Source organism: Euprymna scolopes, chromosome 10 (genome assembly GCF_053919585.1).
Source record: "Euprymna scolopes isolate OS-2025 chromosome 10, ASM5391958v1, whole genome shotgun sequence".
NCBI classification, from domain to species: Eukaryota; Metazoa; Mollusca; class Cephalopoda; order Sepiida; family Sepiolidae; genus Euprymna; species Euprymna scolopes.
In genome coordinates this window covers 65,099,072-65,126,795 of record NC_136491.1, presented here as the reverse complement: position 1 = coordinate 65,126,795, position 27,724 = coordinate 65,099,072, and the positions used below count along the sequence as shown (strand labels likewise).

At 30.8% G+C, this 27,724-nt stretch overlaps 1 protein-coding gene across 1 annotated transcript in view; it reads left to right on the top strand.

Moving 5' to 3' along the window:
* The window catches only part of LOC145286027 (band 7 protein AGAP004871-like), a 124,099-nt gene that overhangs the window by 53,750 nt on the left and 42,625 nt on the right, over positions 1-27,724 (top strand). The window contains exons 3-4 of the mRNA XM_080134646.1: positions 20,121-20,193; positions 24,852-24,934. Coding sequence (XP_079990772.1) covers positions 20,121-20,193; positions 24,852-24,934 — 156 coding nt within the window. The remainder of the gene's footprint in view (positions 1-20,120; positions 20,194-24,851; positions 24,935-27,724) is intronic.

Below are 27,724 nucleotides of genomic sequence, written 5' to 3'. Positions count from 1 at the left end.
TTTGTAAATGCATACACCATGTTAACTTAAGTTAATAAATAGAATAAATTAATTTGTGACATCTCCAAATTTGAAAGCACTATACAAGCAGTTAAATTATTGAATAAAGTAATTTATGGCTTTAAAATTCTTAGCAAATCCTCAAGATTTAAAACTTTGAAAAATATTTTCATTTAAGACTGTTATATATTGAAACATTATCTTAACAAAATTATTTATAGCTTACAACATTTTTTTTTTTATGGAAATTGCCCAAGACAAGTCTCTTGATGTAAGTAGCTAACAAGAACAAAAGATGATTAACGCAAAGACCAGACATGCCTATTGAAAAGATGTAGGAGGAAAAGTTAGCAAGACTAGTTGTACAAACTTGCAATTTTTCGAAAGAAGCTACTGGAATAGGACGCTGCATTACAATGAGGTATCAAAACAGTGAAATGATGGAGACCAACGAGTCAAACAAAACAGAGCAGACAATTCCGAAGAACATTTGTCATAAAAGTATTTACAGAAAAAGACTGAGACTAGCAACATCTCTGAGATTAGAAACCTCAAAACCATCCCAATGATACTGATACTAAATGGATGAAAACCAGGGTATCAATTCCAACAAGAATCCAGTCAATAGCCTCCCTTGCAGCATCATGCCAAGACATACCAAAGATAGGATCCCATAACTAGGAAATAGATGTGTGGACTTGTAATTATTTGATTAGATGGATTATATTTTAAATTTTCTATCACATTTTCGAATATAGATATTTTTAAAGTTTTCAGTTTTATGCTAAACTAGCAACTTTACAGCAAGTCCACACTTTTATTTTGCTAGTTATTTACTTTGAGGAGAAAAGTCTCATTTTTGAAAATCAATGGAATAAAGATAATTATATTCCTTGTTTTTGATCTTTTGATAAATAATGTGCATTTTTATTTTTCATCATTTTATTTTGTTTTATTATATTAATGCTCTCTTTATAATATTGAGCATCTCTTTATCAAGATAGAATTTAATATAAAATATCTATGTTTATGTGGTTTTTATCTATTATATTAAAATTCTGAATTTTCTTGTCCCAATGTCATGATGTCATTTCTAGCAAAATTTTCGTCTTGAAATGAAGTCGAAAAATATTTTGTGTTAATTTATTTTTGTTTTTAACTACAAAGAAAGGGGAGGGAGACACAGTATAGTAGTACTCTGAGGCATCCTTAATTATATTTGGTGCATTTAATAAAACAATGTAGATCTTGTGCGTGTGTTTTTATTACTGTTTTTAATCTGCTTGGTTACACGTTTCTATAACCAAGTCATGCTAACAAGCTGATAATTTCATCAGATTTCACAGAAAAAGTAAAAATAAATAAAAAAAAATTTTTTAAATAAAAGTTTTTCTGTGAAGTCCGATGAAATTATCGGATCATTTCCATGACTTGGTAATCAAAGCGTGTAACCAAGCAGATTAAAAATGGTAATAAAAACATACTCTACAGCACTTTCTTCCGATTTTTTATCATTCACAACTAACATATATATGATATTACAATAGGAAAATGCAAGCATGGAAAGTAATATGGTTAAGCTTAAACATGGAAAAGTAAAGGACTAGTTGTTAAAACTAGAAAAGAAAAGGACAAGATATTCTAGTAAAAAATATAATAAACTTATAACTTAAACTATTGCAGCATTAAGAATTGATTATATAATATTATGAATTGAATTAAAAAAAAGTCTGAAGGCTGCAATATTTTAAGTTATAAATTTATATTTTTTACTAAAATATCTTATCCTTTTCTTTTCTAGTTTTAACAACTAGTCCTTTACTTTTCTATGTTTAAGCTTAACCATATTAATTTTCATGCTCGCATTTTTCTCTTGTAATCCATGATTTGTTCAGGCTTCCAATAAATTCACTTGTTTTTTAATTTCAGTCTTATTTTTTTGCCCCCATAAACACATGTAATGAGAATGTACGGCACTCGTCTGCTTTCAATAAAATCCCCCCCAATTATCTCCCTTTCATGCTTTCATTCTCTCTGTTTCACTTGTTACTTCTCTTTTCGAGGCAGCAGTGAATTAGTAGCAACAGTAGTTGCTGAAGCAACATGGTTGCTATGGAAGCCAATCATAAAAAGCGTTGCTTGCCTTCTTTACATATTTTTGCGATTTTGAACATCAGAAACTTCATCATAACTTTTGTTTTACTGAACAAAAATTGAAAATTGTTTTTTCACAATATAGCTAAGAAGGTGATCTATAAACTGTAATAATTGTTTGAAATTTGGTTGAAAAATGAGTGAGCAGTGAAGATTTAAAGCAGTTCTGACTAAAGCTACCACTTTACCATATATTCAAACACTACCGTGTTTGAATGATATATAAGGTGTCTAAAAAGTAACTGAAGGGTTTTGAACTTAAATAGATTCTTTATTTTTGATATCTTTCTGTAATTTTCACAGAATCTGACTAAGACATTGGGAAATTTTTTTAAAAAATGCAAAATTCAAACATTTTTTATTTATGAAAAATAATATTTTTTTAAATGTTAATCATTTTCAGCTTCGCATATTTGTGCTCTTTGCAAAACATTATTCATGACAGATTGTAGAATCTCTGGATTGCGATTTTACTCCATTATTTCGATCCTGATATTTTCCTTCTATTTTGGAGTTTATTACCATAGACCTTTTAAGATATCTCCACAAGAAAAAGTCAGGCCTAGTCAAGTTTGGGGAATGTGGCCATTTGACATTGCCATAGCTGAAAATGGGCAACATTTAAAAGACATTGTTTTTCATAAATAAAGATGGTTTAAATTTTGCATTTTTTTATAAATTTCCCACTGTCTTAATCAGATTGTGTTAAAATTACAGAAAGATATAAAAAAAAATAAAGAACCTATTTAAGTTCAAAACCTTTCTGTGACTTTTTGGACACCAAATATATATGCGTGTTTGTGTTTTTATTATTTCAACTCTTTTTTTTTTTTTTTTTTTTTTTTTTGCTTAAATCATTACAAATTGTTTCTATTGACAGGACAATATTATTCTACCGATTTCTTCAAATAATTTAAGTCAAAATAAAAGATTCTTAAAAATTACAAATGAGTATTAAAAACCAGGATTTGAAGTGCTGGATAGAAAGGGGAGGGGGAGGAGTGAGAGGGGGGGAATATAGATCATATGTAGTTAGGAACTAAAGTTAAAGATTAAGGACTAGAGAAAAGTTAAAGTTAAAATGAATTAAAAGAGGAGGTTGCTTGTTAAGAGAGGAAGAATAGAAAAGGAAAATATTATGGGGAAGCTGAAACAGAAAAATAAGGAAAAGTAGTGTGCTACATAGATGTCAATCGGGGTCAGTGGTAAAATAAAATAAGTTGCATGTGCCAAAGCATTGATACATGGGTTAGAAAGTCCATTAGTGAGCAAACACTGTAGTGGTGGTAGATAGGGCAAAGATATGTCCAGTTTAAGGAGATGGATATGTCCACTAGATTTAAGATACAATCTTTTATATAAATGAAAGGGGTAATGATAATAGATTTATACTTAGGAAAAGTTGATGGGGTAAATACTTAATATATTTACTATAATTACCGATGGGATAAGGGATAAATTATTATAAAATTATTATTGCTAATGGCATAAAATAAAAAATTATATAAAGAAAATTTATTAAAAAAAAAACAAAAATAAACATAAAAATTTAAGAATAAATCACTATTATATTTAGTCAATGATAAAACTCTTATTATTGCTGGTGGAGTAAAATGTACATAACTCTTATTTAATCTATATATATAAAATAAGTTATTTTTATTATTGGTGGTCTACAGGATAATAAACTATTTTATTTTTATTACTAATGGGATAAAGGATGAAAATTATTATCATTATTATTAATATTAATGGGATAACTGAGAAAACTTATTTCATAGTTATTACTAATAGAATAACGGGTGAGTAACTATTAATATTGCTAAGGGTATAAAAGATAATAGAAATCTATTAATACAGAAATATAACTAATGGGAGAAGGGATAAGCAACCAATTGTTAATACTAAATGTTACTAGTGGAGAAAATATATGTATATTTTACTAATAATTATTACTAATGAAGTAAAAGGTAAATAACTAATATTTCATATTATAATTAATAATGATGTAAAGGGTAAGTAGGCTGTTATTATTATTAGCTATAATGGAGTAAAGTCAAAGTAAATTGCTATAGTAAGATGGTGTTAAAATAAAAGTAAATCAGTATGGTGTGAAGTTGCTAAGGAGGTGGGATTTGTAGTGTTTGCAAATAGACAGCTCACTTCTAATGTTTAGTAGTTTGTCACTATATTTAAAGTTAGTGATAAAAACATTTTCATGTAGACAAGGGAACAAGGTGAATATAGGGAACAAGGTGAATATAGGGATTTACAGGTATTGGATTTTTTTAGGATTTCCCATTTTATGATGGGTGTAAGATTATTTCGGATTAGGCTTAGGTACTGGTTAATTATATAATAGGACAACAAGAGTATGAAATGAAGACACAAAACTATATATTGGTAGATATAGAATGGATCATTTATTGAATAATGGAATACAGGCAAAATTTGGGGTATAGAAGGGACTCTTTATGCCAGGGCATTTCGAAGCCTAATTCTTCTCATCAGAAGAGTAGAGAAGGTGCTAGGTAGCATGGGGAAGATGCGGCGTTTAGCGTAGGGTTCATTAGGGACAAAAAAAAGATTAAGAGGAATTATAGAATGTTGGGGGAAGCTTTATTGAATTCTAAATAAATAAGAAGCTTTTATATATAGTATGGTCTTTAATATAGTGTTGAGATTAAGGGGTATATGTATTAGGGTTAAATTGGGGGTGTATTGTTGCTGCATGGTAATTTATTTCAATGGTTTGTGGGGTGTCTATTTTCTATGGAGTAGTAATTTTTATTGCTGAAACCTAAACGGCAAATGGCGGCTATAAAATGACTTTAAAATGGGGGGGGGGGCTTATGCAAGGTTGTAAAATTGAAAGGTAACATGCGGCAATATATTTATAAGTTTCTTCTGTTATGATATAGGGAGTATGATTATACAGGGGCAGTCTTGGAGATTAGGATGGCAATGACTATGAGTGCGTTGATGCAGAAGGTTAAGGATACATATAGATGACAAAGTGGAGGAGTAAGGAACCCATTACTACTTATGAGAGTGGTAAAAATATACCAAATAATAGTAGGGTAATTATAATAGTACGAAAGATAATAATGAAAATTATAATAATAGTAGTAATAATAAAGATGAAAATAAAATAGAAGTAAAATTGAAGATAAAAATAAAATTAAAGATAAACATTAAAAATACACATTAAAGATAATATTACCAATAGTTGTGATAAAAGTAAAGTTAATGTTAATAACAGTGAAAATGAAGATAATGGTAACGGTTATGGTAGCAATGACGGGCATAATAATAATAACAGCAATTATAATGATGATTATAATGATAATACTAAAAATAATAATAATAGTAATAGTGGTAAAAACAAGACAGTAATAATAATAATAATAAAGATAGTAGCAACTATACTACTACCACTACCTCCACCATCACCACCACTACTAGGTGCGTAAAAAAAGAGATGCTTGAAAGAATCTTCTACTAATTTAAAGAATTCTTTTGGGATATTAGTTTGGACGTCATTATTATACGGGGGGGTTGAACCAAATATTGGACTTTCTTCTGATCTCGGTTAAAGGCTTAAAACCTAAATTTAGAACCATCTAACCACCACCCCTAAACCCCACTGACAAGCCCCCCCCCAATAAAAAATAATTTAAAAATCAGCGCATTTGGTCTCCACTATTAGATTTACACTAAGCCCTCCATCCCAGTAGTCGGACGATTCTATTTATAAACGATGCTGCTAGGAACTGACGAATCAAATTAATTCACGTTCTGCTACCAGCCAATCAGAAACCAGAATTGCTTCATAAATATTAAGCCTTTTCTGGAGCAATTTCACATGTTTTTTTGTTTTTTTTTCCGTCTCGACATGGTAAGAATATTTTGCTCTGTAGAACTGTCTACTGCAAACAAGTCACCTCTCAAAACTTGTTTAGAACAACAAACCATCGGAAACTTTTATGAAACTAAACATGGCTTACACTTCTAGAGGTTATGCGCCCAGCGTGCGTCTTTATTTCGATGGATCCGAATCAAAATTCGAATTGTGGCAAGTTAAATTTCTAGGATATCTACGAATCCAAAAGCTACACAAAGTACTTCAAATACAACCTTAAAGTAGAAACGACTCAGACTTCATTGAAAAGAACACAACTGTCTGCGTAATTAATACAGTGTTTAGATGACCGAAGTCTATCACTGGTAATGAGAGAAGCCCTGGACGATGGCTGCAAAGCATTAAGCATATTGAGAGCATTATTTATCGAAAGGAAAACCCAAAATTATTTCTTTATCCACTGAACTGACCTCTCTAAAACGAATGGAAGTCGAAACTATTACTGATTATATTATAAGAGCCGAAACGACTGCAAATTCTTTAAAAATGTCTGGTGAAGTTATAAGTGACAGTCTGTTAATTTCCATGGTCCTTAAGGGATTACCGAGTGATTTCAAGCCATTTACAACTGTGATAACCCAGAAAGAAAAACCCATGACTTTTAGCCAATTCAAGGTAGCACTCAGAAGTTACGAAGAAACTGAAAAAGTGATCATAGAACAAAACGAATCCACAAATATCATGAAATTTAAAAATACACGCATAAAAACACCAAAATTAAATTATACCCATGCCAGGAATAAAAACCGCAACTTTGCCAAAAACAATTTTTCTCCTAAGAAAAGTACAGAAACCAGAATTGCTTCATAAATATTAAACCTTTTCTGGTGCAATTTCACATGTTCTTTCCCGGGTTTCGACACGGTAAGAATGTTTTGTTCTGTGGAACTGTCTACTACAAACAAGTCACCTACCAGGACTTGTGTGTAACAGCGAACCATGAGAGGATCCAAAGTGGCTTACACTTCTATAGGTTATGCGCCCAGCGTGCGTTTTTATTTCGATGGATCCGAATCAAAGTTCGAATTGTGGCAAGTTAAATTTCTGGGATATCTACGAATCCAAAAGCTACACAAAGTACTAGAAACACAACCTGAAAACAGAAACGACCCCGACTTCATTGAAAAGAACGCAACTGTCTTTGCGGAATTAATACAGTGTTTAGATGACTGAAGTCTATCACTGGTAAAGAGAGAAGCCCTGGACGACAGCTGCAAAGAATTAAACATATTGAGAGAGCATTATTTATCGAAAGGAAGCCGAAACTGTTACTGATTGTAATATAAGAGCCGAGACAACTGCAAATTCTTTAAAAATGTCTGGCAAAGTTATAAGTGACAGTCTGTTAATTTCCATGGTCCTTAAGGGATTACCGAGTGATTTCAAGCCATTTACCACCGTGATAACCCAGAAAGAAATACCCATGCCAGGAATAAAAAACGCAACTTTGCCAAAAGCAGGTTTTTTCCTAAGAAAAGTACAAAAATTATGTTATAATTGGACGACCTAAGCACAAGAGTTTCCAATGTAGATACAGGACTCAAAATGGCGACTACATTAAAAATGTAGAGAGCTCTGTTAGCGAACATACATTTTTATTTTCATGTACATTTGATGCGTCAACAAGCAATAATAATTTTCTTGTCGGTTGTGGGGCCACGGCACATGTGATTACAAAGGAATCTGATTTTATCAATTTTGATCCCAACTTTAAGCAACAAAATCATTTTGTAGAACTGGCTGACGGGAGTCGAGTCAATGATATCGTTTTGAAAAAGGCAATGCGAAAATCTCGCTAAAGAACAATAAGGGTGAACTGTGTTTCGGTATTTAGGAGTTCGCTCTTCTGGTCCCAAAATTTAAGCAAAATATATTTTCTATGCAGGCTGCCATGGGACAATGTGCAGATATAAACTTTGGCCCCAATAAATCGGGGCTGGTGTGCCCGAATGGAACTGTATTTGACATTGGGGGGGGATGGAAGACTATATTATTTAAATGGCGTAGTCCCATCAAAAACCGCCTGCCATGATCTACAGACATGGCATAAAATTCTTGGACACTACAATATTCCTGATATCAAAAAGTTGCCAACTGTAGTTGATGGAATGCGAATACAAGCATCAAAAACCTTCAACTGCGACGTCTGTACGCAGGGGAAGATGACAACAAACTATGAATACAAGATACTAAAAAAAAAAAAAAAAAATTTAAGCAGAATGCATATATTTTAGTTCAACTTGCTGCGCATATATAGAGAAAAAGAGTAAATTGAATATTAAAGCTGACAGAGGTATATTTCTTGGATACGATAAAAACAGTTCAGCACATTTAATATTTTTTCCCGAAAAAAATAAAATAAAAAGAATCCGGTGTGTAAAATTCAGACACGTTTAATTGTAAAGACGAAAACCCATCATATGAAGAGGATGGAATTATATTACCTCAAATAATTAGAACAAACGAAAAGAATAAAAATGACGGAGACGAGTGTCGATGATGATGATGATAAAGTCGAGAGATATCCCAAAAAGAAATAGAAGACGACCCGATTTTTTTGTGGTCGACAATATAAAAGATTATCAAATCGACTATTGCTATTCAGTGGACTGTGAAATTTATATTACCCCTCAAGAGGGATTTATAATGAAAAATAAAAATAACGTGTGGCGACTTAACAAGTCATTATATGGTCTAAAGCAGAGTGCTCAGTGTTGGGACACAGTGTTCCATGATTATATGATTAAACAACAATTTAGACAATGCGCTGTAGACCCCTGTTTATATACTCAACACAAAGACGATAAACTACTGATTTTGGTTTTGTGGGTCAATGATATTTTAATCGCATCAAATTGTGACATAATGTTGACTGATGTTAAGAACAAATTAAGTAAAAGATTCAAAATGACCGATCTTGGCAAAATATCCTGGTTTCTGGGGATAGAATTTACTCAAAGCAAAGGACTTGTTACGATGACTCAATCGAGGTACATTGACAAAATACTATTAAAATTTGGAATGGGAGAGTGCAAGAAACGCTCTACACCGGTCGAAAATGATATTAATAAAAAGTGTACACACAGTCTGAAATAATGAATGACACAATATCGCGAAATTAAGGGTAGTCTTATATATTTGATGACTGCAACCAGGCCCGACGTATGCTATACAGTAACGAAACTGTCACAGAGATTATCACGACCGAAAATGAAGGATTTGGACAGAGCTAAACAAGTCCTACGTTATTTAAAAGGAACTAAAGAACAGAAGTTAGTATTTAGAAAATCAAGAAATCCCCTAAAATTAGAAGGTTTTACGGATTCAGACTGGGCAAGCGACGAGGATCGCAAGAGTGTATCTGGATATTTTTTTCAGACTCTCAGAAAATGGGCCTATTATTTCATGGAAATCTAAAAAGCAACAGATTGTATCTCTCTCTATGTGTGAAGCAGAATTTATCGCGATCACACACACGACCCAGGAAGCACTCTACCTTAAAAATATCCTAAAGACTATTTTAGAGCCAGAATTAACTAAAAGCCCCGTAGCAATTAATTGTGATAATCAAGCCAGTATAGTCTTAGCACAGAACACGATAATCAACCAAAGATCTAAGCATATAGATATAAAATACCATTTCATAAAAAAAACGAGGTGAAAAAGGAATCCATTATTTTGAATTACAAAATATCGCTGATGTATTCACGAAACCCGCAACAAGAATAAAGTTACAGCGTTTTTTCTCAAAACTTGTTGGGGGATTCGACTGAATAATTTTTTTTTTTTTTTTTTTTTTTCATGGCCCTGTATGTATATAGATTTCTATATATCAAAAAAAATAAATAAATAGTCCTGGACAAGACGTTAAACTGTATCCATTTTATTTGTGTCAACACTTTAACCTACTAATGCATAACTAATACTTTTGCTGAAATAAAAAAAGAACAAAAAAAATGAACTCTTTGTAATTTTCGTTTTCGACAAAATACTTTTTGCATGATTATTTTAAGGCGCGCAGAAATTACAATTGACTTTTATTTTTTTTGTGCACATTAATTTTCTTTCTAATTTTTCCAAAATGTCCTCTCTTTTTTGCATTGTTTTCGTTAACAACAAAAAAAAACTCTTTAAACGGGTACATATTGCATATATATTTATTTATATGTATGCGTTTTTCTTTTTTCTTTTTTTTACAAAAATGCATAATCAAATTTAAGAAATGGCTTCTTTTTCACATACCCACCCCTTTTTAAGGTTGAAATACCTTCCATTTCTGTTATTTTTCTTTGTACACATTTCTGTTTTGACATTTGAACACAATTTAAAAAAAAAAAAAAAAAAATTATTCAGTCGAATCCCCCCAACAAGTTTTGAGAAAAAATGCTGTAACTTTATTCTTGTTGCGGGTTTCGTGAATACATCAGCGATATTTTGTAATTCAAAATAATGGATTTTTTTACATGCAAAAATTCTAAGATCCAAATGATTTCTAATTTTTGTTATGTATAATTGAATATAAAAATATATATTTATTTTTGAGCAGAACGAACACAAGGGACTTCCCCATTATAAAAAATAGGGAGGATGTTGCAATATTTTGGTCGGACGATTCTATTTATAAACGATGCTGCTAGGAACTGACGAATCAAATTAATTCACGTTCTGCTACCAGCCAATCAGAAACCAGAATTGCTTCATAAATATTAAGCCTTTTCTGGAGCAATTTCATGTTTTTGTTTTTTTTTTCCGTCTCGACATGGTAAGAATATTTTGCTCTGTGGAACTGTCTACTGCAAACAAGTCACCTCTCAAAACTTGTTTAGAACAACAAACCATCGGAAACTGTTCTGTCTACTACAAACCAGTCACCTCTCAAGACTTGTTTAAAACAACGAACCATCTGAAACTTTTATGAATAAAAGCATCATAAACTAATATTAAGATGATCAGAAACCAAACAGTAATAAAACATAAGCTGGAAAATCAAAGTCAGTTTTGCTTACTATTTTAAATGGTTAAAATTTGTTTTTTTAAATTTGTTTTTTAATTCATTAATAATTTAAAAAAAAAAAAAATATTTAAAAACGTCTATTATTCAGCTCTAGTTTTGTGTGAGCTAAAAGAAATAACATCTACACCCATGCTTATCACACATTTAATGTTTAATCTTTAGCCCTTGGTGACGGCCCTTTCTAACAGTAAGTAACCAACAAGGTCCAGCTGTAGTTTTCTGTTTCTTGTAATTCAAAAAAATGCTGAAGTATTATTAAAATTATCATTGATTGAAAGTTACCAGCTGTTATGTATTGTATGTGAATAATATTTGATATGCATGCTGAAGAAAAAAAATGCTTTCAAATTTTATCTAACAAAGCAGAAAAATGGACGATGAAAACCTGGTTATATTGGAAGAATATTTCTTTGAGTTTCGCATTTTTGTTACATTTGATTTTTCCGAATTTTCTTATTCAGTTTTTCTCTTAAGATATTAAAAAAAAAATGCTTTTACAATCTAAAAAAAATAATTTAAGAATCTGCAAAAAAGACCCTCTTCCAACTGCACACTTGAAACTCTATTTTATACTTGGTTGATTTTTCAATCAGACAAATTCTATTGATTCTGAACCTGATGCCTATTTTTAGTGAAATATAGTTTGTATTCTTGTTTCATTTAGGTGAAACTGGAACACTAAAAAAGAAGTGTTCTATTTAGTGTTTTAATTGTAAATCTATTGCCTTTTTTTTATTTTCATCGTTTTCTTGCATTTGTACTTTTTTTTTTTTTTTTTTTTTTTTAAATGAACTCGAACTTTTCATGAAGAATTTATTAAATGAGGAATTCTGGAGAGAGAGTATAAATCCAAGAAGTAGTGTTTTCTTTTTTCTTTTTAGAGGAAGAAGATTGAGATAATACACAAATACTTAGAATAGTTTGCTTATTATTTTGGCCGAGAATTTCAAACTAATATTTATTTTATTTTATTTTTATTTTTTTATTACATTTTCACCCCAAACAAGGCAAATTGCCACTTTGGTGTAGGGGGCTACTATCAGGGGAAACAACTACTGGGGTACTATGTAGGCATTTGGGCAGCAAGGTGTCGGTTCACGTTACACTTGAACTTCTGCACGTCAGTACTGTTGGGGAAGCAGGGACCTGGAATGGAATTCCAGAGTCTTGCGGTTCTGGGGAAGAAACTATTGGAGTAAAAAGATCTTTTACATCTGGGGATCTCTACAGTGTGGGGGTGGGATCTAGTAGCCTGTCGGGTTTGTCGAGGGTGCTCGCGTCGTGGGGGCACAAGTGATTGCAGTTCGTCAGAGCATTCACCACTAAAATACTTGTAGAAAAGGCAGAGGGATGCAACATTTCGTCGATGGGACAGAGGCTGAAGCTTAGATGCCAGTTCAGGGCCTATCAGGTTTGCGACTCTCTTTTGAACCTTGTCAAGGAGCGAGAGACTAGTAGCAGATGCACCAGCCCAGATGTGGCAGCAATACTCCATACATGGGCGAATGGTGGCCTTATAGAGGTACAGGATACTTTCGGGTGTTAGTAGTTTTCTAGCACGGTAGAGAGAGCCTACCTTTCTTGCAGCGGCCCTGGCAATGCCTTCAATGTAATTGTTCCAACTCATGTTTCCTGTGAACGTTAGGCCAAGGAGTTTGAAAGATGGACTCTCAGATAAAGAGTCGTTGGCCATTGCTATGGGTGGTAGAGAGGGTTTCTTGTAATTATTGAATGAAACTAGTTTAGTCTTGGCAGCATTGAACGCGACCAACCACTTTTGTCCCCATTCCACTACAGATTGGAGGTCTTCCTCTAGTGTTTCTGCCATTTCTTTAGAAATGTGTTCATTCGTCTTCCTGTCGTGTCTGCCATAGAGTGTAGTGTCATCAGCATATATACCCATCTCAGAGGCAATGTTGTCGGGGAAGTCATTTATGAATATCAGGAACAATAGAGGTCCAAGGATAGAACCCTGGGGCACTCCCGCATTTATATCATATTGTTTAGATGTGTGACCGTTGAGGACTATCTGGATTTTTCTCTTATCTAAGAAGGATTTAATTATGTTAAGTATTCTACCAGTGATACCGTATGATCTGATTTTACTGAGGAGACCCTCATGCCATACCCTGTCAAAAGCTAATATTTTCTTTTATATTCACCTTAAATTTTAATGGAACACAAACAGTGTGCAAACTTTTTTAGATAAAATGTTTTTTTCTTATCAGAATTGTTTTAGTTGAAAATGTTTCTTGTAAGAATATTGCAAAGTATAAGCAACCATATATGGTCTCGATGAACATTTGATTTTTTGTAAACTTAGAATTAAATGTTCTACATTTTTTATAATCAAAAAGGATTCTGAAAAATACAATATAACATTTTCAGTGTTTATATTTAAGCAGTATTATTTCAATTATTTGACAAGATAAAAGAAATTATTTGATAAGATAAAAGAAATTACGAACAACTGTCATATCCCTTCTGGATTTTTCAGATTTAGAAAGTTATAATAATTTGTCTAATATGAAAAAACGTTGGAAATATTAAAATTGCAGTCTAATCTTCCATTATTCAATTATTCAATTTTGGAGAGGTCAAGAATTAAATGTACTTTTTTGGAACCAATATGCAAGTATCAAGAAGTTTCATCAGATGTCCTGCTGGTGTGGCGGGCCAAGAGCAAGCTCAAAAAATTGAAAGTAGCATTAAGTAAATTTTATTTGACCTTGAATTGTTTACCATGTAACTATGCTCTCAGGACTCCCTCATTGGCTTGGGGGGGGGCTATATTTTGCTCAGCTTCACCTTGTAAGTAAGGGAGGAGGGACATGATAAAATTCTGAGATAAGGATGTGAGCCCTCAGCTTTTTTCACTCTGAAATCTCTTTAATATAAAGAAATCTGATTTCTGTCTTTTCACGATTTTATTTCTTTTATTTATTTTTTCTCATCTCATCTTTTGTTTATTTACTTTCTGCAAATGTTAATTTCTTTTTATTTTTAATTTAATTTTTTTAATCTTCAGACAATGATTCAATGATTTATCAAACAATTAGTGTCTCTCTCTCCTCGCATGATTCATGCAAATTCTTTGATATCCTAGCCATGGTGTGCAGTGCTGCTCACATCCAGGGGAAAAGTTTTAATGTCCTATATGATGATGGATGCACCAAAATTGGAACCTTTCCCTTGCATTTTAATAAAAGTTCATCTGTTTTGTCCCTGATATGCTCCTCCTTCTTCTGTGATTTATGAATGTTGTCATGAGAGAGGGGGGGGGGGCATCTGGAAAATCGGTGGGCTCCTCGAGGTCTTTTTCCTCGACCTGATGGAAGTCAGCAAAAGGTGAAACCATTGTCTTCCATTCCTCCTCTACAATCATCTTAATGTTCCCAAACTCCTCAAATGTTCATATTGTGCTAAGTAATTTCTTAAACTATTCAATAAGATAATCTTTGTTAATTTAAAAAGAAAATAATTTAAATATATTTTGCAGATATTGCATTTTGTATGGTACGGATAGATTGTCTTTAACAAGTGATAAAACATTGACTAACTTCTTTACAAAAACATTTACAGAGTTTTTGTAGATAGCATTAAACATTTTTTTTTTTTTTTATACAATTTTTCAGAAAGTTATTTTCATTAAACTAAAACCTTTTTTTTTTTCATTTAGAAGAAATTTATAATAAAATGTATTTTTCATTAGTTTGAAACACTAAGTATGAAGATACACTAAATCTTTTGTAGACTATTGTTTAAACATAAGATATCTGATAGGTAATAATTGTAATAAATTTAGAATTAGGCCAACCGTGAACTCTGAATGACCCTCCTTTGACCCAGACTGGAACATGTCTGTGGCACCTAAAATATTTATTGGTCCTTTTTCATCTAGTATTCAAAGAGAAAGGTGGCATTTTCCTACTTGGATTTTTTACTAGCACACAGAATAATTGAAGTATTTTTTTTTTTTCAGATAAAGATGAATTGTTCTATTTGTACTGAGCTAACAATTGAAACAAATACTAATTTATTCCATGATAAACAGTTTGGATTAATTTCAGTGGATCATTTGGATGCAATGGATGTAAAGCTTATTGCCAATCGGACAGGACTTGATGAGGATAAAATACAAACTATCTGTGACCATCACAATCAGACCTTGTTAACTAAGTATGAGTGGCTTGAAAAGAGTTGTTGCAATTTATTTAAAAATCATAAGAAGCAAATTAAAGGCAGTTTGAAAGCAATTTCTTTGAAGTTGGCAGATAAAGCAAAAGCTAAGTTGTTACTTATCCCAGGCAAGAAACTCTGTCCTAATTGACGATTACGAATCAGCAAACTTCTTGATGGAAAACAAAAGTGTGTATCGGATGAGGAAATACAAGAACTTGATGCAAGTACTTCAATAGAAACAGAAGACAAATATTAGTGAATGTTTCTCTGCTATTGGAATTTCTCCAATGAAAACAAAAGGGCTTCATGACTCTGGAAAGGCTCGTTTAGATAAGAGAAAACTTTGTTCTGCAATCAGTAGGTCATTAAACATTGACTCTGAGTTATGTGATGAACCTTTAAAATTAAAAAATGAGATTTTAGATAAAGCTAAGTGCTTTGATAAAATGATAAAGGTTTTTGCAGCAAAAGTGAAGATTGTGGAATCCACTAAAATGAAAATACAGATCTTGACACTTGCCCCTACCGATTGATCACACAAAAATGTATTTGGTGTTTCAGAACACATTGTACACAAGGATCGCAAATTGTGTTTGGAAAGTGGCATTTTAGCTGTGCATGAACAAAAAGAGGCAAGTCTTTGCAAGCATTTTATCAAGATGATGAGTACACTCGATTGATGCCAGGAAGGAAAGACTGTTAGTATTAAACGTAATTTACATAAGCAGAAGAGACTCATATTGTGCAACCTAAATGAGCTCTTCAGAGCATTCAAGGAACAGAATCCAAAAGTATCTTAAGGGTTTTCAAAATTTTGTAGTCTTAGACCAAAATGGTGTCCTTGCTGGTAGCGCGGGTACACATGCTTATGTGTATGCACTATCCACCAAAACATCAAACTATTACTGAAACCACTAAATGTACTGTATTAAGATCTCTGAAATATATTGTCTGCAATACAAGTAATAGACAGTGTATGATTCATAGGTGCACAAATTGTCCTAAATCATCACAATTGCTGGAAAAATTTCTTTACGACACCCTTGAAGAATGTATTGGTAATGAAAACTCTATTGAGTTCTCCCAATGAACAACAAGTGACAGATCAACTTTAATAATTCACAATTTATTTTGCAATTAAATTAATTTGCATCTCATTCTTAAATCACAATCCAGATATTTAAAGCAAAAAAAAAAAAAGAAGATATCAGTGATAACAAAGTTTAATTTCTTGGGGATTTTGCTGAAAATTACAAATTTGTTGTTCAAGATGAGATCCAGAGTTTTCATTGGAGTACCTCTCAATGTACTTTACACTCAGTTGTACTCTATTTTAAGCTTGAAAATACAATGCAAAGTTAATGTTTTTGTATTATATCGAGTGACAATTTCCATGATGTGGCATTTGTTTATATGGTACAGAAAAACATTATCGAGGTGATCAAGGCTAATTTGCCAAATGTGAAAAGTATTGAATATTTCACAGATGGTTGTGGTGCAATCATCAAAAAGATTTTGAACTTGATGCAAAATGGAACTTCTTTGCAACTCGTCATGGTAAACAACCATGTGATGGCATAGGTGGGACAGTGAAAAGAATAGTAGCAAAAGAAAGTCTACGAAGACCAAATTCCAAACAAATCCTTTCAACAGAAACTGTATACTGCAAATCTGCGATTGAAGGAATCAAATTCATTTTGATTAAAAAGGAAGTTGAGGAAACAAGAAGTCTCACTATTAGATTTGAAAATGCATCCACAGTTCCAGGGACAAGAAGTTTTCATCAGTTTATTCCACTCAACAGAGATAAAATAGCCATGAAACAATGTAGTAAAGATGAAAACTATGAATTGATATATGACTTCTCTATTGAGGTTGAAGAAAAACCGATGGAATTTGTTGTTTCAGAATATGTTTGTTGCAGGTATGACAGTAACATTTGGATTGGCATGGTCCTAGAAATTAATATGGAAAATAAGGACTTGCTGATTAAGTTTATGCATTCAGCTCTTCCATCACATTCATTTTATTTGAAAGAGGATTTTAAGGATATATGCTTTGTGCTATTAACAAATATTCTGTGCACTATTGATATCCCTACAACACCAAATGGTAGAGTTTATCATTTGTCCAAAGTGGATAAATTATCTGTGCAAAGAATTGTATACAAAACAAATTAATCTATGTACACAACAAAATTTGGTGCACAGCATAGTTTAAAATTTGTATATTATTATTACTTTCTTCTAAATGAAAAAAAAAAGTTTTAGATTAATGAAAATAACTTTTTTAAAACTTGTAAAAAAATATAAATAAAGAATTTTTAAAGTGATGAAATTGAAAGCATTTCTTATGGATAAAAAAAATGTTTAGTGCCAATTACAAATATTCTAAGTTTTAAAAATTCACATGCATTTAAAACAAAAAAATAATTTTTTGTTTCGTGAAAATAATGAAATTAATTTTTTTTAATTCAATCAGAAATAATTTCTTTTAAATTAATGTTTAATGCCATCTACAAAAACTGTTGTTGATCCTAATGCATGAGTCAATGTTTATCACTTGTTAAAGACAATCTGTCCGCACCATACAAAATGCAATATCTGCAAAATATATTTAAATTATTTTCTTTTTAAATTAACAAAGACTATCTTATTGAATAGTTTAAGAAATTATTTAACACAATATGAACATTTGAGAAGTTTGGGAGCATTAGGATGATTGTCTTTATCAATCTTTCACTGAATTACTGCGCGTACATAGAAAAAAAAAAGATAAACTTCACAGGGCCATATCTTCTAAAGTAGGCTAGAAACCCTCACAATTTTTTTTTGAGAACTTAAGCAGTCATAGTAGATGTTATAAAAAAAATATGATGAAAATTGAAGAGGACATATTTTCTCTAAACTGACCGTAAACTACATAGGTAAAAAATTGATGATTTGGGGGACATGCTCTTGGGTGAGCAAAATTTTATTTTTTACCAGGTATGGGGTTAAAATAATTAAATATTCGGATTCTGCGGTTCCTAAATGCCCTTCCTACCAAATTTCAGAAATATTGAATATATGGAAGTATTTTTTTTTTTTAATTTTATAAAACACTGAAATTTCGTGACATTTTGCGGCATAAATTTAGAAGCAAAATATGCAAATTTTACCCCCCCCCCCTTAAAATCTGAACGGTAAGGTTTTGGACCAAATAATTTGGCAAATTTTCTTAACTCATAAAGGGTAATATTTGTGCCAAATTTCAAGTAATTCGGTGTTGGTGAGTGCAGATTTTAACTTTTTGCTGGTGTTTTGACATGGAATAACCCATAACTCAAAATTTTAGTAGTAAAATTTTTTTGTATCCAATTTATACATTTTTTAAATATTTTTGAGGCTAACAAAAGTTTGGATGGGTGCACCAAAAAAGAATATGATTCTGCTCATGTTAGTTACGTTTGCCTAGAATATATATTCCAATATTCCAAATTATCCATTTATAAGTTTAGATTATCCTGTACATAATGTGTGTATCGTCAGAAGAAACGTCTTATAACTTGTCATATTAAAAATTTAAGATAACAATGCATGCATGCCCATAACTTTTGAACATTAAAAGATTACTTTATTTCATAAAAATAACTTTTCTAAGATGAAAGTAAAGGCATATCATCAAATACTTGATAAGTTATATTATTTTTAGTAGTGTTACTTTTTAATTAACTAGCAGCTCGGCTTTGCTCAGGTCCTATGTATATTTTATAACTTTGTGTATGTATATATATATATATATATATATATATATTATAAAGTTTGACTTGTGTCCAGGTAACCTACATTTAAAATTTTCAAGTGTTAAGACCTAAAATTGGTGGAGGAGTTTGGTAGAGTCTGGTAGGTCAACTTTTTAAACTTTAATCTCTTGGCAGCCAAATTTTCACCCAAAAACTGATTAAAAAGTTTGCTGCATGTCTGAATACCCTTAATGTAAAATTTAAAATGTTGAGGCCCAAAATTGGTTTAATAGTTTACTAGAGACCGCAAAAGTCAAATCTCTTGAACTTCACCCCTTAGCCAAATTTTCGGCCAAAAGCCAATTAAAAAGCTTGCCCTATGTCTGAATACACTTTATGTAAAATTTCAAATGTTAAATAAAAAATTGGCTGAGTAATTTGGTAGACAGCAGAGGTCAAATTTTTTTAAACTTTGACCCTAATTTTGACCCCTTAATATTTATTGTTTTGGGCTCAAATCAAATTAAAAAGTTTGATCCATGTCCAAGTAACCTACATCTAAAATTTCAAGTGTTTAGACCCAAAATTGGTGAAGGAGTTTGGTAGAGTTTTCAAATGTTAAATCGTTGAACTTTGACCCCTTAACAGCCAAATTTCTGGGCGAAAACTGATTAAGAAGATTTTCTCAAATCTCAATACCCCTTATGTCACTCTAGTCTGTAGACTGAAAATTGACAGAGTAGTTTGGTAGGGAAATACACACACACACACACACACAATTTGTTTTCATTTTCATAGTAATCACCGATTTCAAAGAACTTCTATAATCAAACACCTTTTTTTGTATCCTTAAAGAACTCTTTATTTTAGGCAAATATTTTCCTAAACATCAAATAGTCAGGATCTGACCAGATCATACATTAATCTTTTTTTTCTCTCAATTGTAATTTCATTTAAGCAGTATCTATTCTTTTTTTCTGCCATTTATCATGAACACTGTATATAGCACTAAAATGTTGCAAAAAATAATTATTGCTCTTATGTTTAGAGTTTTTTTTATTATTAAAATACAACTCAAAATGTGATTTTTTTTTTTTTACTATTTTTATTGATTTGCATTGCAGGTTGTTCAGGAATATGAAAGAGCAGTCATCTTCCGATTAGGACGATTGCTTTCAGGTGGTGCTAAAGGGCCAGGTAAATGGCATTTCAATTCATTCTTGCAGGGAGAAATTAATAAATTCCTTAATATTTGAGTTGAGGATTCACTCTGCTATTTCTAGATCTTATCTACTTTATAAAGGGTAAATATGTGTGTGTGTTTGTCAAATTTTGTTCAAAACTACTAATCAAAGACTCGCAAAATTCATATCTTTTTGAACGGTGTTGCCCCAGAATGTAAAATTTAGAAAAATCATTTTTTGATGGGGGCGGAAACTGTCCTAATTTTATTAAAGGAGTGGGTTTTTCATCCGCTTCCTAATGTTATCTACTAATTTGGATATTTTCCTTTCATTTGGAAAGGAACTGACAAATCCTTTCTCAATACAGGAAATGAGGTAGCATTTTTACAAAATAGATGCTGTTACGTTTTTGTGTGTGTTTAGAGGTATTCACTGCAACATATTAAATAAAAAAGAGTGAAAAGAAACAGAATGGAGTAAAAAAAAATAAATTTATTGTAAACAAAAAAGTAAAAGTAACAAAAACTATTTTACAGTAAACAAAATGATCTAAGGGAGATAAGTTTTTGTTCTAACAATTACCATAAATCAAAAATACTTAAATAATATTCACAAATATATTTACTTTGATCAATATCAAAATTCAGGAAAATCTATATTTATCAAGATGTTGTCCGTTGTGGTTTGTTTGAAGAGTGGTTTTATTTGACTTGACATTCAGTATGCTTATTTACAACCAAGGTTTATTTCCGTTCTCATTAGTGGCCGGAGTTGATTGATTTTAACAAGAAGCTTGCCCCAAGTTTGCATCCCTTTCATTTGGTGTACGAATCAATAACTAGTTTTATATATTTTTTTGTGAAATGGAAAATGAAACAAAAAAAATTAGTAACTGATTGGAACCATTTGTTCTACTCGGCATTGTCTGAGATCAGTAACATTATTTTGCTTCATGCTTTTATTTCTTGGCAGTGTTGTGAAGGCCTTCTAAGTTTACAATAGTATATTTGATTAGAGAAGGGTGGAGGGAGATTTTTGAGACAAGGTGCTAATCGGCATAAAATATGATACAATATATTTATCTTTTAAAATAATATTTGCAAAATTAATCCATAGAATTTTCTATAATTTGCTAAGTATAAAAAAATAAATCTTTATTATAAATGACGTTTTTTTTTGTTTTTTGTTTTTTTTTTTTGTTTATCTATTTACATATGATGACCTCGGCCCATCATTCTCCCAATATAATTACATGTCATAAATTGGCAAAAATATAAATCGATTTTCTAAATGGAGATAATTAAAATTTTATTTTCACATAATGTTTTCTCTATTTAATACACACCATTGTTAGACAATTTAAAAAAAAACATTTTATTGCTGGTGATTAACCCCTTGTCTCAAGTAGGTGGGTATTTTTTATTTTGTTTTTACTTTCTTTGTTTTAATTGAAAATAGGTTTTTATTTCATCTTTATATTTGTTTTGTTTTATTGTCATGTTATTTCTACTAATAATTTCTTTGCAAATTATTAAAAGATTGAAATTTTAGGAATATATAATTGTTCAAATTTGGGGCCAGGAGTTTGAGTTGCAATATTTTCTCAAGCAAAGCTGAGACATGGCTCTGCTAGTCTACATAATAAAGTGAATTTAGTTGAATTCTCAAAGTTTATCATCAATAAGCTCTTCATCAATATTTCATTCTAAATGACCAGTCAGTTATGTAAATCATCAGTCAAAACAAAATGAAGTTCCAATAAATCTCATATTCAGTCTAATAATTCTTTCAATAAGGAGATTCACCATTTTCATTGGTTGATTAATGAAAATAACCAGATAAAATTATCCAACCAAATTGTTTAGTTTATTAACATTTCAAATGGCGTAATTCACTGAAATGTCTTTAATATCATTTCATTAATATAGACAAGAGATGTTTCCTTCAAATTATGAAAATTAATTGCATAACAAACCAAACATTTCAAATATTTAATTTATCAGTTGTAAGATATCATATCACTTCCTTTTAAATGAATCCTTTATTTGAATTGCTTCATCCCCATTTAATTTTTTAATACACAGTTAATCAGTATTTCTTTTTCCATCTGTATCCAATAACACTTTTCGCAATATAATTATTTTTTTTGCCTATAATCATCATGCTTGGCATTTTTACAAACTAGGTTTGCGGAAAATAAACTTATGATAACCATTTTGATTTTTTTTTCATCTCGTCTGATGATACACACACTTGAAATGCCTTTTCATTATATGAATGTAATGACACTTTCCCTCAGCATCGCAATTCATTAGTTTTTGCTAATAAAAGTTAGGTTTTTCTATTTATCTGTTGTCCATGACTATATAAACAAATGAAAGAAAAAAATCAAAAGAACAACTAACTCTTATTTCACACCTGCAAATATTAGTCTTCCAACTCGGTCAGCTTTTTTTCAAGGAAAACTTTTCATTTTCTTTCTTTAAATCATGCTTTAAAAGTAAAAAAAAAATAAAAATAATCCTGGTTTCAACATTGACATAAAGTGGCCTCATCTATGAAGAAGACGAGGGGGATATACTTAATAATATATATAACAAATACTGACCTAATGGGCCACAGGTATTATTATATAGGTCTGTTATATTATACTTATATATCAGTATTTACATTTGTATTTGTCTTTGTTTGAGAATGCAATCGAAAACAAAATCCTAAACCACTTTTTTAACAAATAAAAAATATTAATTTTATATTAAGGTTTTTATAATAATATTGTTTGTGCCAGACCTTCATAAAAAGCAAAGACAGAAACAACTATTGGAAACCAAAATTTCATTATTACACCTAAAATACATTTTAAATATCTTTTAATGTGACCACATATTTGCAAAACATAATGATACTAAATTTATTTTGGTAGCAGAATTTGTAACCAGACTGTTCATAGTTTGTTGGAAATTAGAAAATTTGTCTTTCATAAAGCCAGGATAAATATTAGGAAACATTGTTTTAAAAAAATTCTACAAAATAACACAGAAGTGCAACTGACTGTTCATATAAGATTCATTTCAACAGTTAATAGATTGAATCTTTGTAATATGATTCATAACAGTTAAAGCTGTATTTTTCCTTTTGTCAATTATTTTACATGAGGCAAATATTTTTGTTTTACTGATTTTCTATTGAAAAATCCTTCATATTTGGCTCATGTAACATAACACAATTTGATGATAGAGCAATTTCATTCACTAAAGTTTTCAGTTTGGATTTTTTTTTTTTCTGTGAAAGACAACTTAAAATCATACATTAATCATTGCCCATGATGCAGTAGATAGGTTCCAGGTGAGCATTGTTTGAAGATAGCGGTTTCAATCCCACCCAAAGTTGGCCAAAACGTGGTGAGACGACAACTATTGAAGTCGGTAATTACTGAAGATACAGTTAAGACTCAACATTCCTATCCCATCGCGGTTAACCACCTGATGAAGGCCAGACAAATAGTTGTCCAAAATGACATGAAGCAACTATGAAGATGGAGATAACAGTCCGCAAATAAATAAATATAGAATAACTTATTCTAATAAGATAAAAAGAAAAATTTTGTTACAAATTAATCAGGAAACAGTGATAATTATGTAGTGAAATTAATATAATTTCTATTGCAGCTTTGGCTGAGAATGAATGATGGCTTCTGTATATGCAGATTTCTTAACCCAATCAACCTATTTTAATTTCTATAATTTTCAAATTATAAAGGAAGTGAAACAACTTTCTGTTCATTGACGTCTAATGCAAACACGCAAGCCACAATTGTATTGTTGTAGAATTTTCTAATGCAAAGTTTTACTTGAAAACGTGTTTTATCTTTTGTATAGAACTTTTTCTATTGCATCCTCTAAGACAGTCATCACAAAGATAAATCTGTCACTTGTAGAATGTTATTACTACTACTACTTGTCTACATATCAGTAATCAAATGATCAGCAATGAAACCAATTCTCTCATTAGGTTTGCCTAGTGAATAGTAGAGTAGCCAGTACTCTGCTTTTTACAAAATTGAATTTTTGTTACTATTTAAAGTTCTGAATTATTTTTGTTTGATATCCATTTATATAATTTAAAAATTTTTTAATTAAATCATAGAATTTCTTTTGATCCACAAGATATGAAGTATTTATCTCGATTCTGTTTTGACGAATTATTATTCAGAGTATGAAAAGTAATGGGACTTGTCACAATTTATTTCAATTTTGAAAATTAACTTTTCCATGCTTCTGCACATTTCTGGGATACAGCTGAATTCTGTCATTAATAATGGCCTCCATACCTTCGAATTGAGGATCCCTTGGATTTGAAAAAGCAAAATCTCACAATAATAGAACCGTTTTTGATGGCCAGAAACTACAAATATCAGTATTTTGGACATTGAGAGCAGGTCTAAACAAAATTAAGTGTTTGCAGCAAGCTATGATTATGTTTATTTGCATCTCAAATATGTTAAATCATAGCACAACCTGCTTATCGATTTTTCACCCATAGCTCAGTTGCATCACTTTTCAAACGGAACTTGTATATGAATTTGAGCACACATATTTATTTTTTTTTATTGATGTATATTAATATTTATTTCAGTATTTTAATTGAACCAACTATATTTTTTCTTCGTAGGTCTCTTTTGTATCGTCCCATGTATTGACTCGTATAGTAAAGTTGACATGAGAACTGTTTCTTTTGATGTTCCTCCTCAGGAGGTAAGCTTTTCTTTTAGTAGTTATCTTTTATTTATTTTCTTTTTTTTTTTTTCATTAATTTGATAATGCTAAATTAAAAATGTGAACAATTAAATAGTTTTATATTTGCTGTTTGACAAATAATCTGTGAAAATATCTTAATTTATTTTAATACTAGCAGTGGGGAGGGGGGGGCAGTTTTGCCGTGTTGCAAAATATACGTTTTAAATCTGTATTTATTATTACAGAGCCAATTCTCTATTGAATATTATATTGTACCTACTATATAGTAGTGATTTCAAAAGTTAAAAGAATGCCACCAGGTAGAATTGAAATTAAAATATAGATAAAGATTCAACATTTCTGAATTTTTGAGATGAGGATTGATTATTTGCATTATTATTCATCGGACTACTGTTCTCATCTTGAATGTGATTTTCACAACGTTTCGGTTGATATAACCTCCGACCTTCTTCAGGTGTATCTTGTTGAACTCAGGAATTTGGACGGAATTTTGAGTGGAACCCTTTATTTACTTCAAGTAAACCTAACCTGACGTGAAATATTTACTTGAAGTAAATAAAGGGTTCCACTCAAAATTCCATCCAAATTCCAGAGTTCGGCAGAAACATTCCCGAGTTCGACAAGATACACCTGAAGAAGGTCGGAGGTTATATCGACCGAAACGTTGTGAAAATCACACTCAAGATGAGAACAGTAGTCCAATGATCCAATAATACAAGAAAGATTCAATATTAAATGACTTAAAGAAATGTTAAATTTGGGCATGTGTAGAAACAAGTAAAAATGTCGGCAAGTCGAAATTAACATTTTGCATTTCAACTTTCCGCTATGTCTGTAAGCGTTATTCATCCAAACAAAGATTTTACTCATTATAAACGATCCTCGATATATGATTACTAAGTTAATTTGAGTGGTATGTGACCAGTAGTTTAAGAGTTTATTGGTTAAATATTTACACACAGACATACACACATACATCTACTGTTTAATTTATATAGATTTCTATAAAGCGAGGTTACTCACACACGGTAACCATTATTACACGATTCAAAGAACAAGAAATCTAGAAACTAGATTACATAGTAAAAATTCAATAAAAAAGATAAATACTAGAGTAAGACACCTTGAACTTAGCAGGACCCATGGAAATTCCAAGGAATGAGAAATATATTTAATCAACAAATGTTAGGCTTTCAAAAATTGTATTTAGCCTTTTTCAAAGCGTAATATACAGACTAACTAAAAAAGGTACAAGCAGAATATTATGTAGATGAAAAATGTAAAAATTAGCACCTTGTAATATAAATAGTAAAAACTGTAATTTATGTTTGAAAGAAAAATATCAACTTCAAATTATAAATGAAATTATTAAACAAAAAATAAGAATTTATAACCAAATGTAGAAATAAACATTTATTGGAGTTCTGATTAAACAAAAAATAAGAATTTATAACCAAATGTAGAAATAAACATTTATTGGAGTTCTGATTAAACAAAAAATAATGACTAAGCATATTTAATACATAAAGTTCTTTTGTCAGATTTTCAAAATTTCTCATTAATAACATTTATTCTTTCTAAATCACAAATTCTGGCTAGGCATTTTTTCCATAGACTAAATATGTATTTTGCTTCAGTTTTTCAGAAATTGAAGGTGATTTAGAAAAAAATAGATCCATGTTAAAAAAAAAAACATGGTGCCATTTTTTTTCTAATCACCTTCACATCTTCAGCTGCTTGGTAAAAACATGAAATTTTATATTTCTCTAACTTTCACAGCTTTAAACTACTAAACTGTCAGTCATTTTGATTAAATGAATTGATTTTAAAAATCTACTTTGAAATTTGTCTTGGGGAAATACCATAAGCAACTTTTGGTGTCAAGTTGTATTTGTGTGTGTGCGTGTGTTTTCTTTTGGCATCAGTCAGGCTGCTAATCGATTTCTAAATAATGGTTATTTGAGACTCTAAACCACTACACAAAATAACAAAGCAATAAAATCGATTGGATATCTTGTGCAATTTCGAAATTTAAATCACATAAATACTTTCAAGTTTGTCTTTCAACTTCTTGAAGTGGACTTTGAACATATGTTATTCTTAGAAGAGAGGAATTTTTATGTATATATATATCATTTGCTATCTCGAGCAAAAGAATATTTTACCTAACCTGACGTGAATTACACAAATTATGTATGAAATAATTTTAACTTCCCTAGAATATGTAATTAACAGCACGAATATTAAATAATTTTACTTTTCCTAAGATGGGTAATGTACAACACGTTTTAAATAATTTTACTTCCCCCTCCGATGGGTAATGTAATTTAACATACTCTCGACAGGTATTGTACAACATATATGAACTAATTATCTCGCTTCCCACCAAGGCCATCATAATTTTAAGAAAAATGAATTCACTATTAGAAGATGAATCATTAGAATTTCCAAATAAATACATAAATATATTGTCTTAGTTAGTGATTAGGCAACGCTTGCTTCACCATAAACTTCATCATTACTATGTTTCTTTTCCCACCACAACCATCACCGACACTATAATTTTAAGCAAAATTATATTATTTCTATAATAGGATTTGGCAGATTTTCTAAATAAATATGCAAATATTATTTCAGCACAGTCCGTATTCCGTATGTCAGTTTCTTGTTTAATAAATTGTTAGGTGAAAGTACAGAATAGTTTAAAAAATACCTTTCCCTCCCCATATTAAGACTGGCTTTCTAAATAATAATGTTATTATTTCAGCACATTCTGTATGTTAGTTT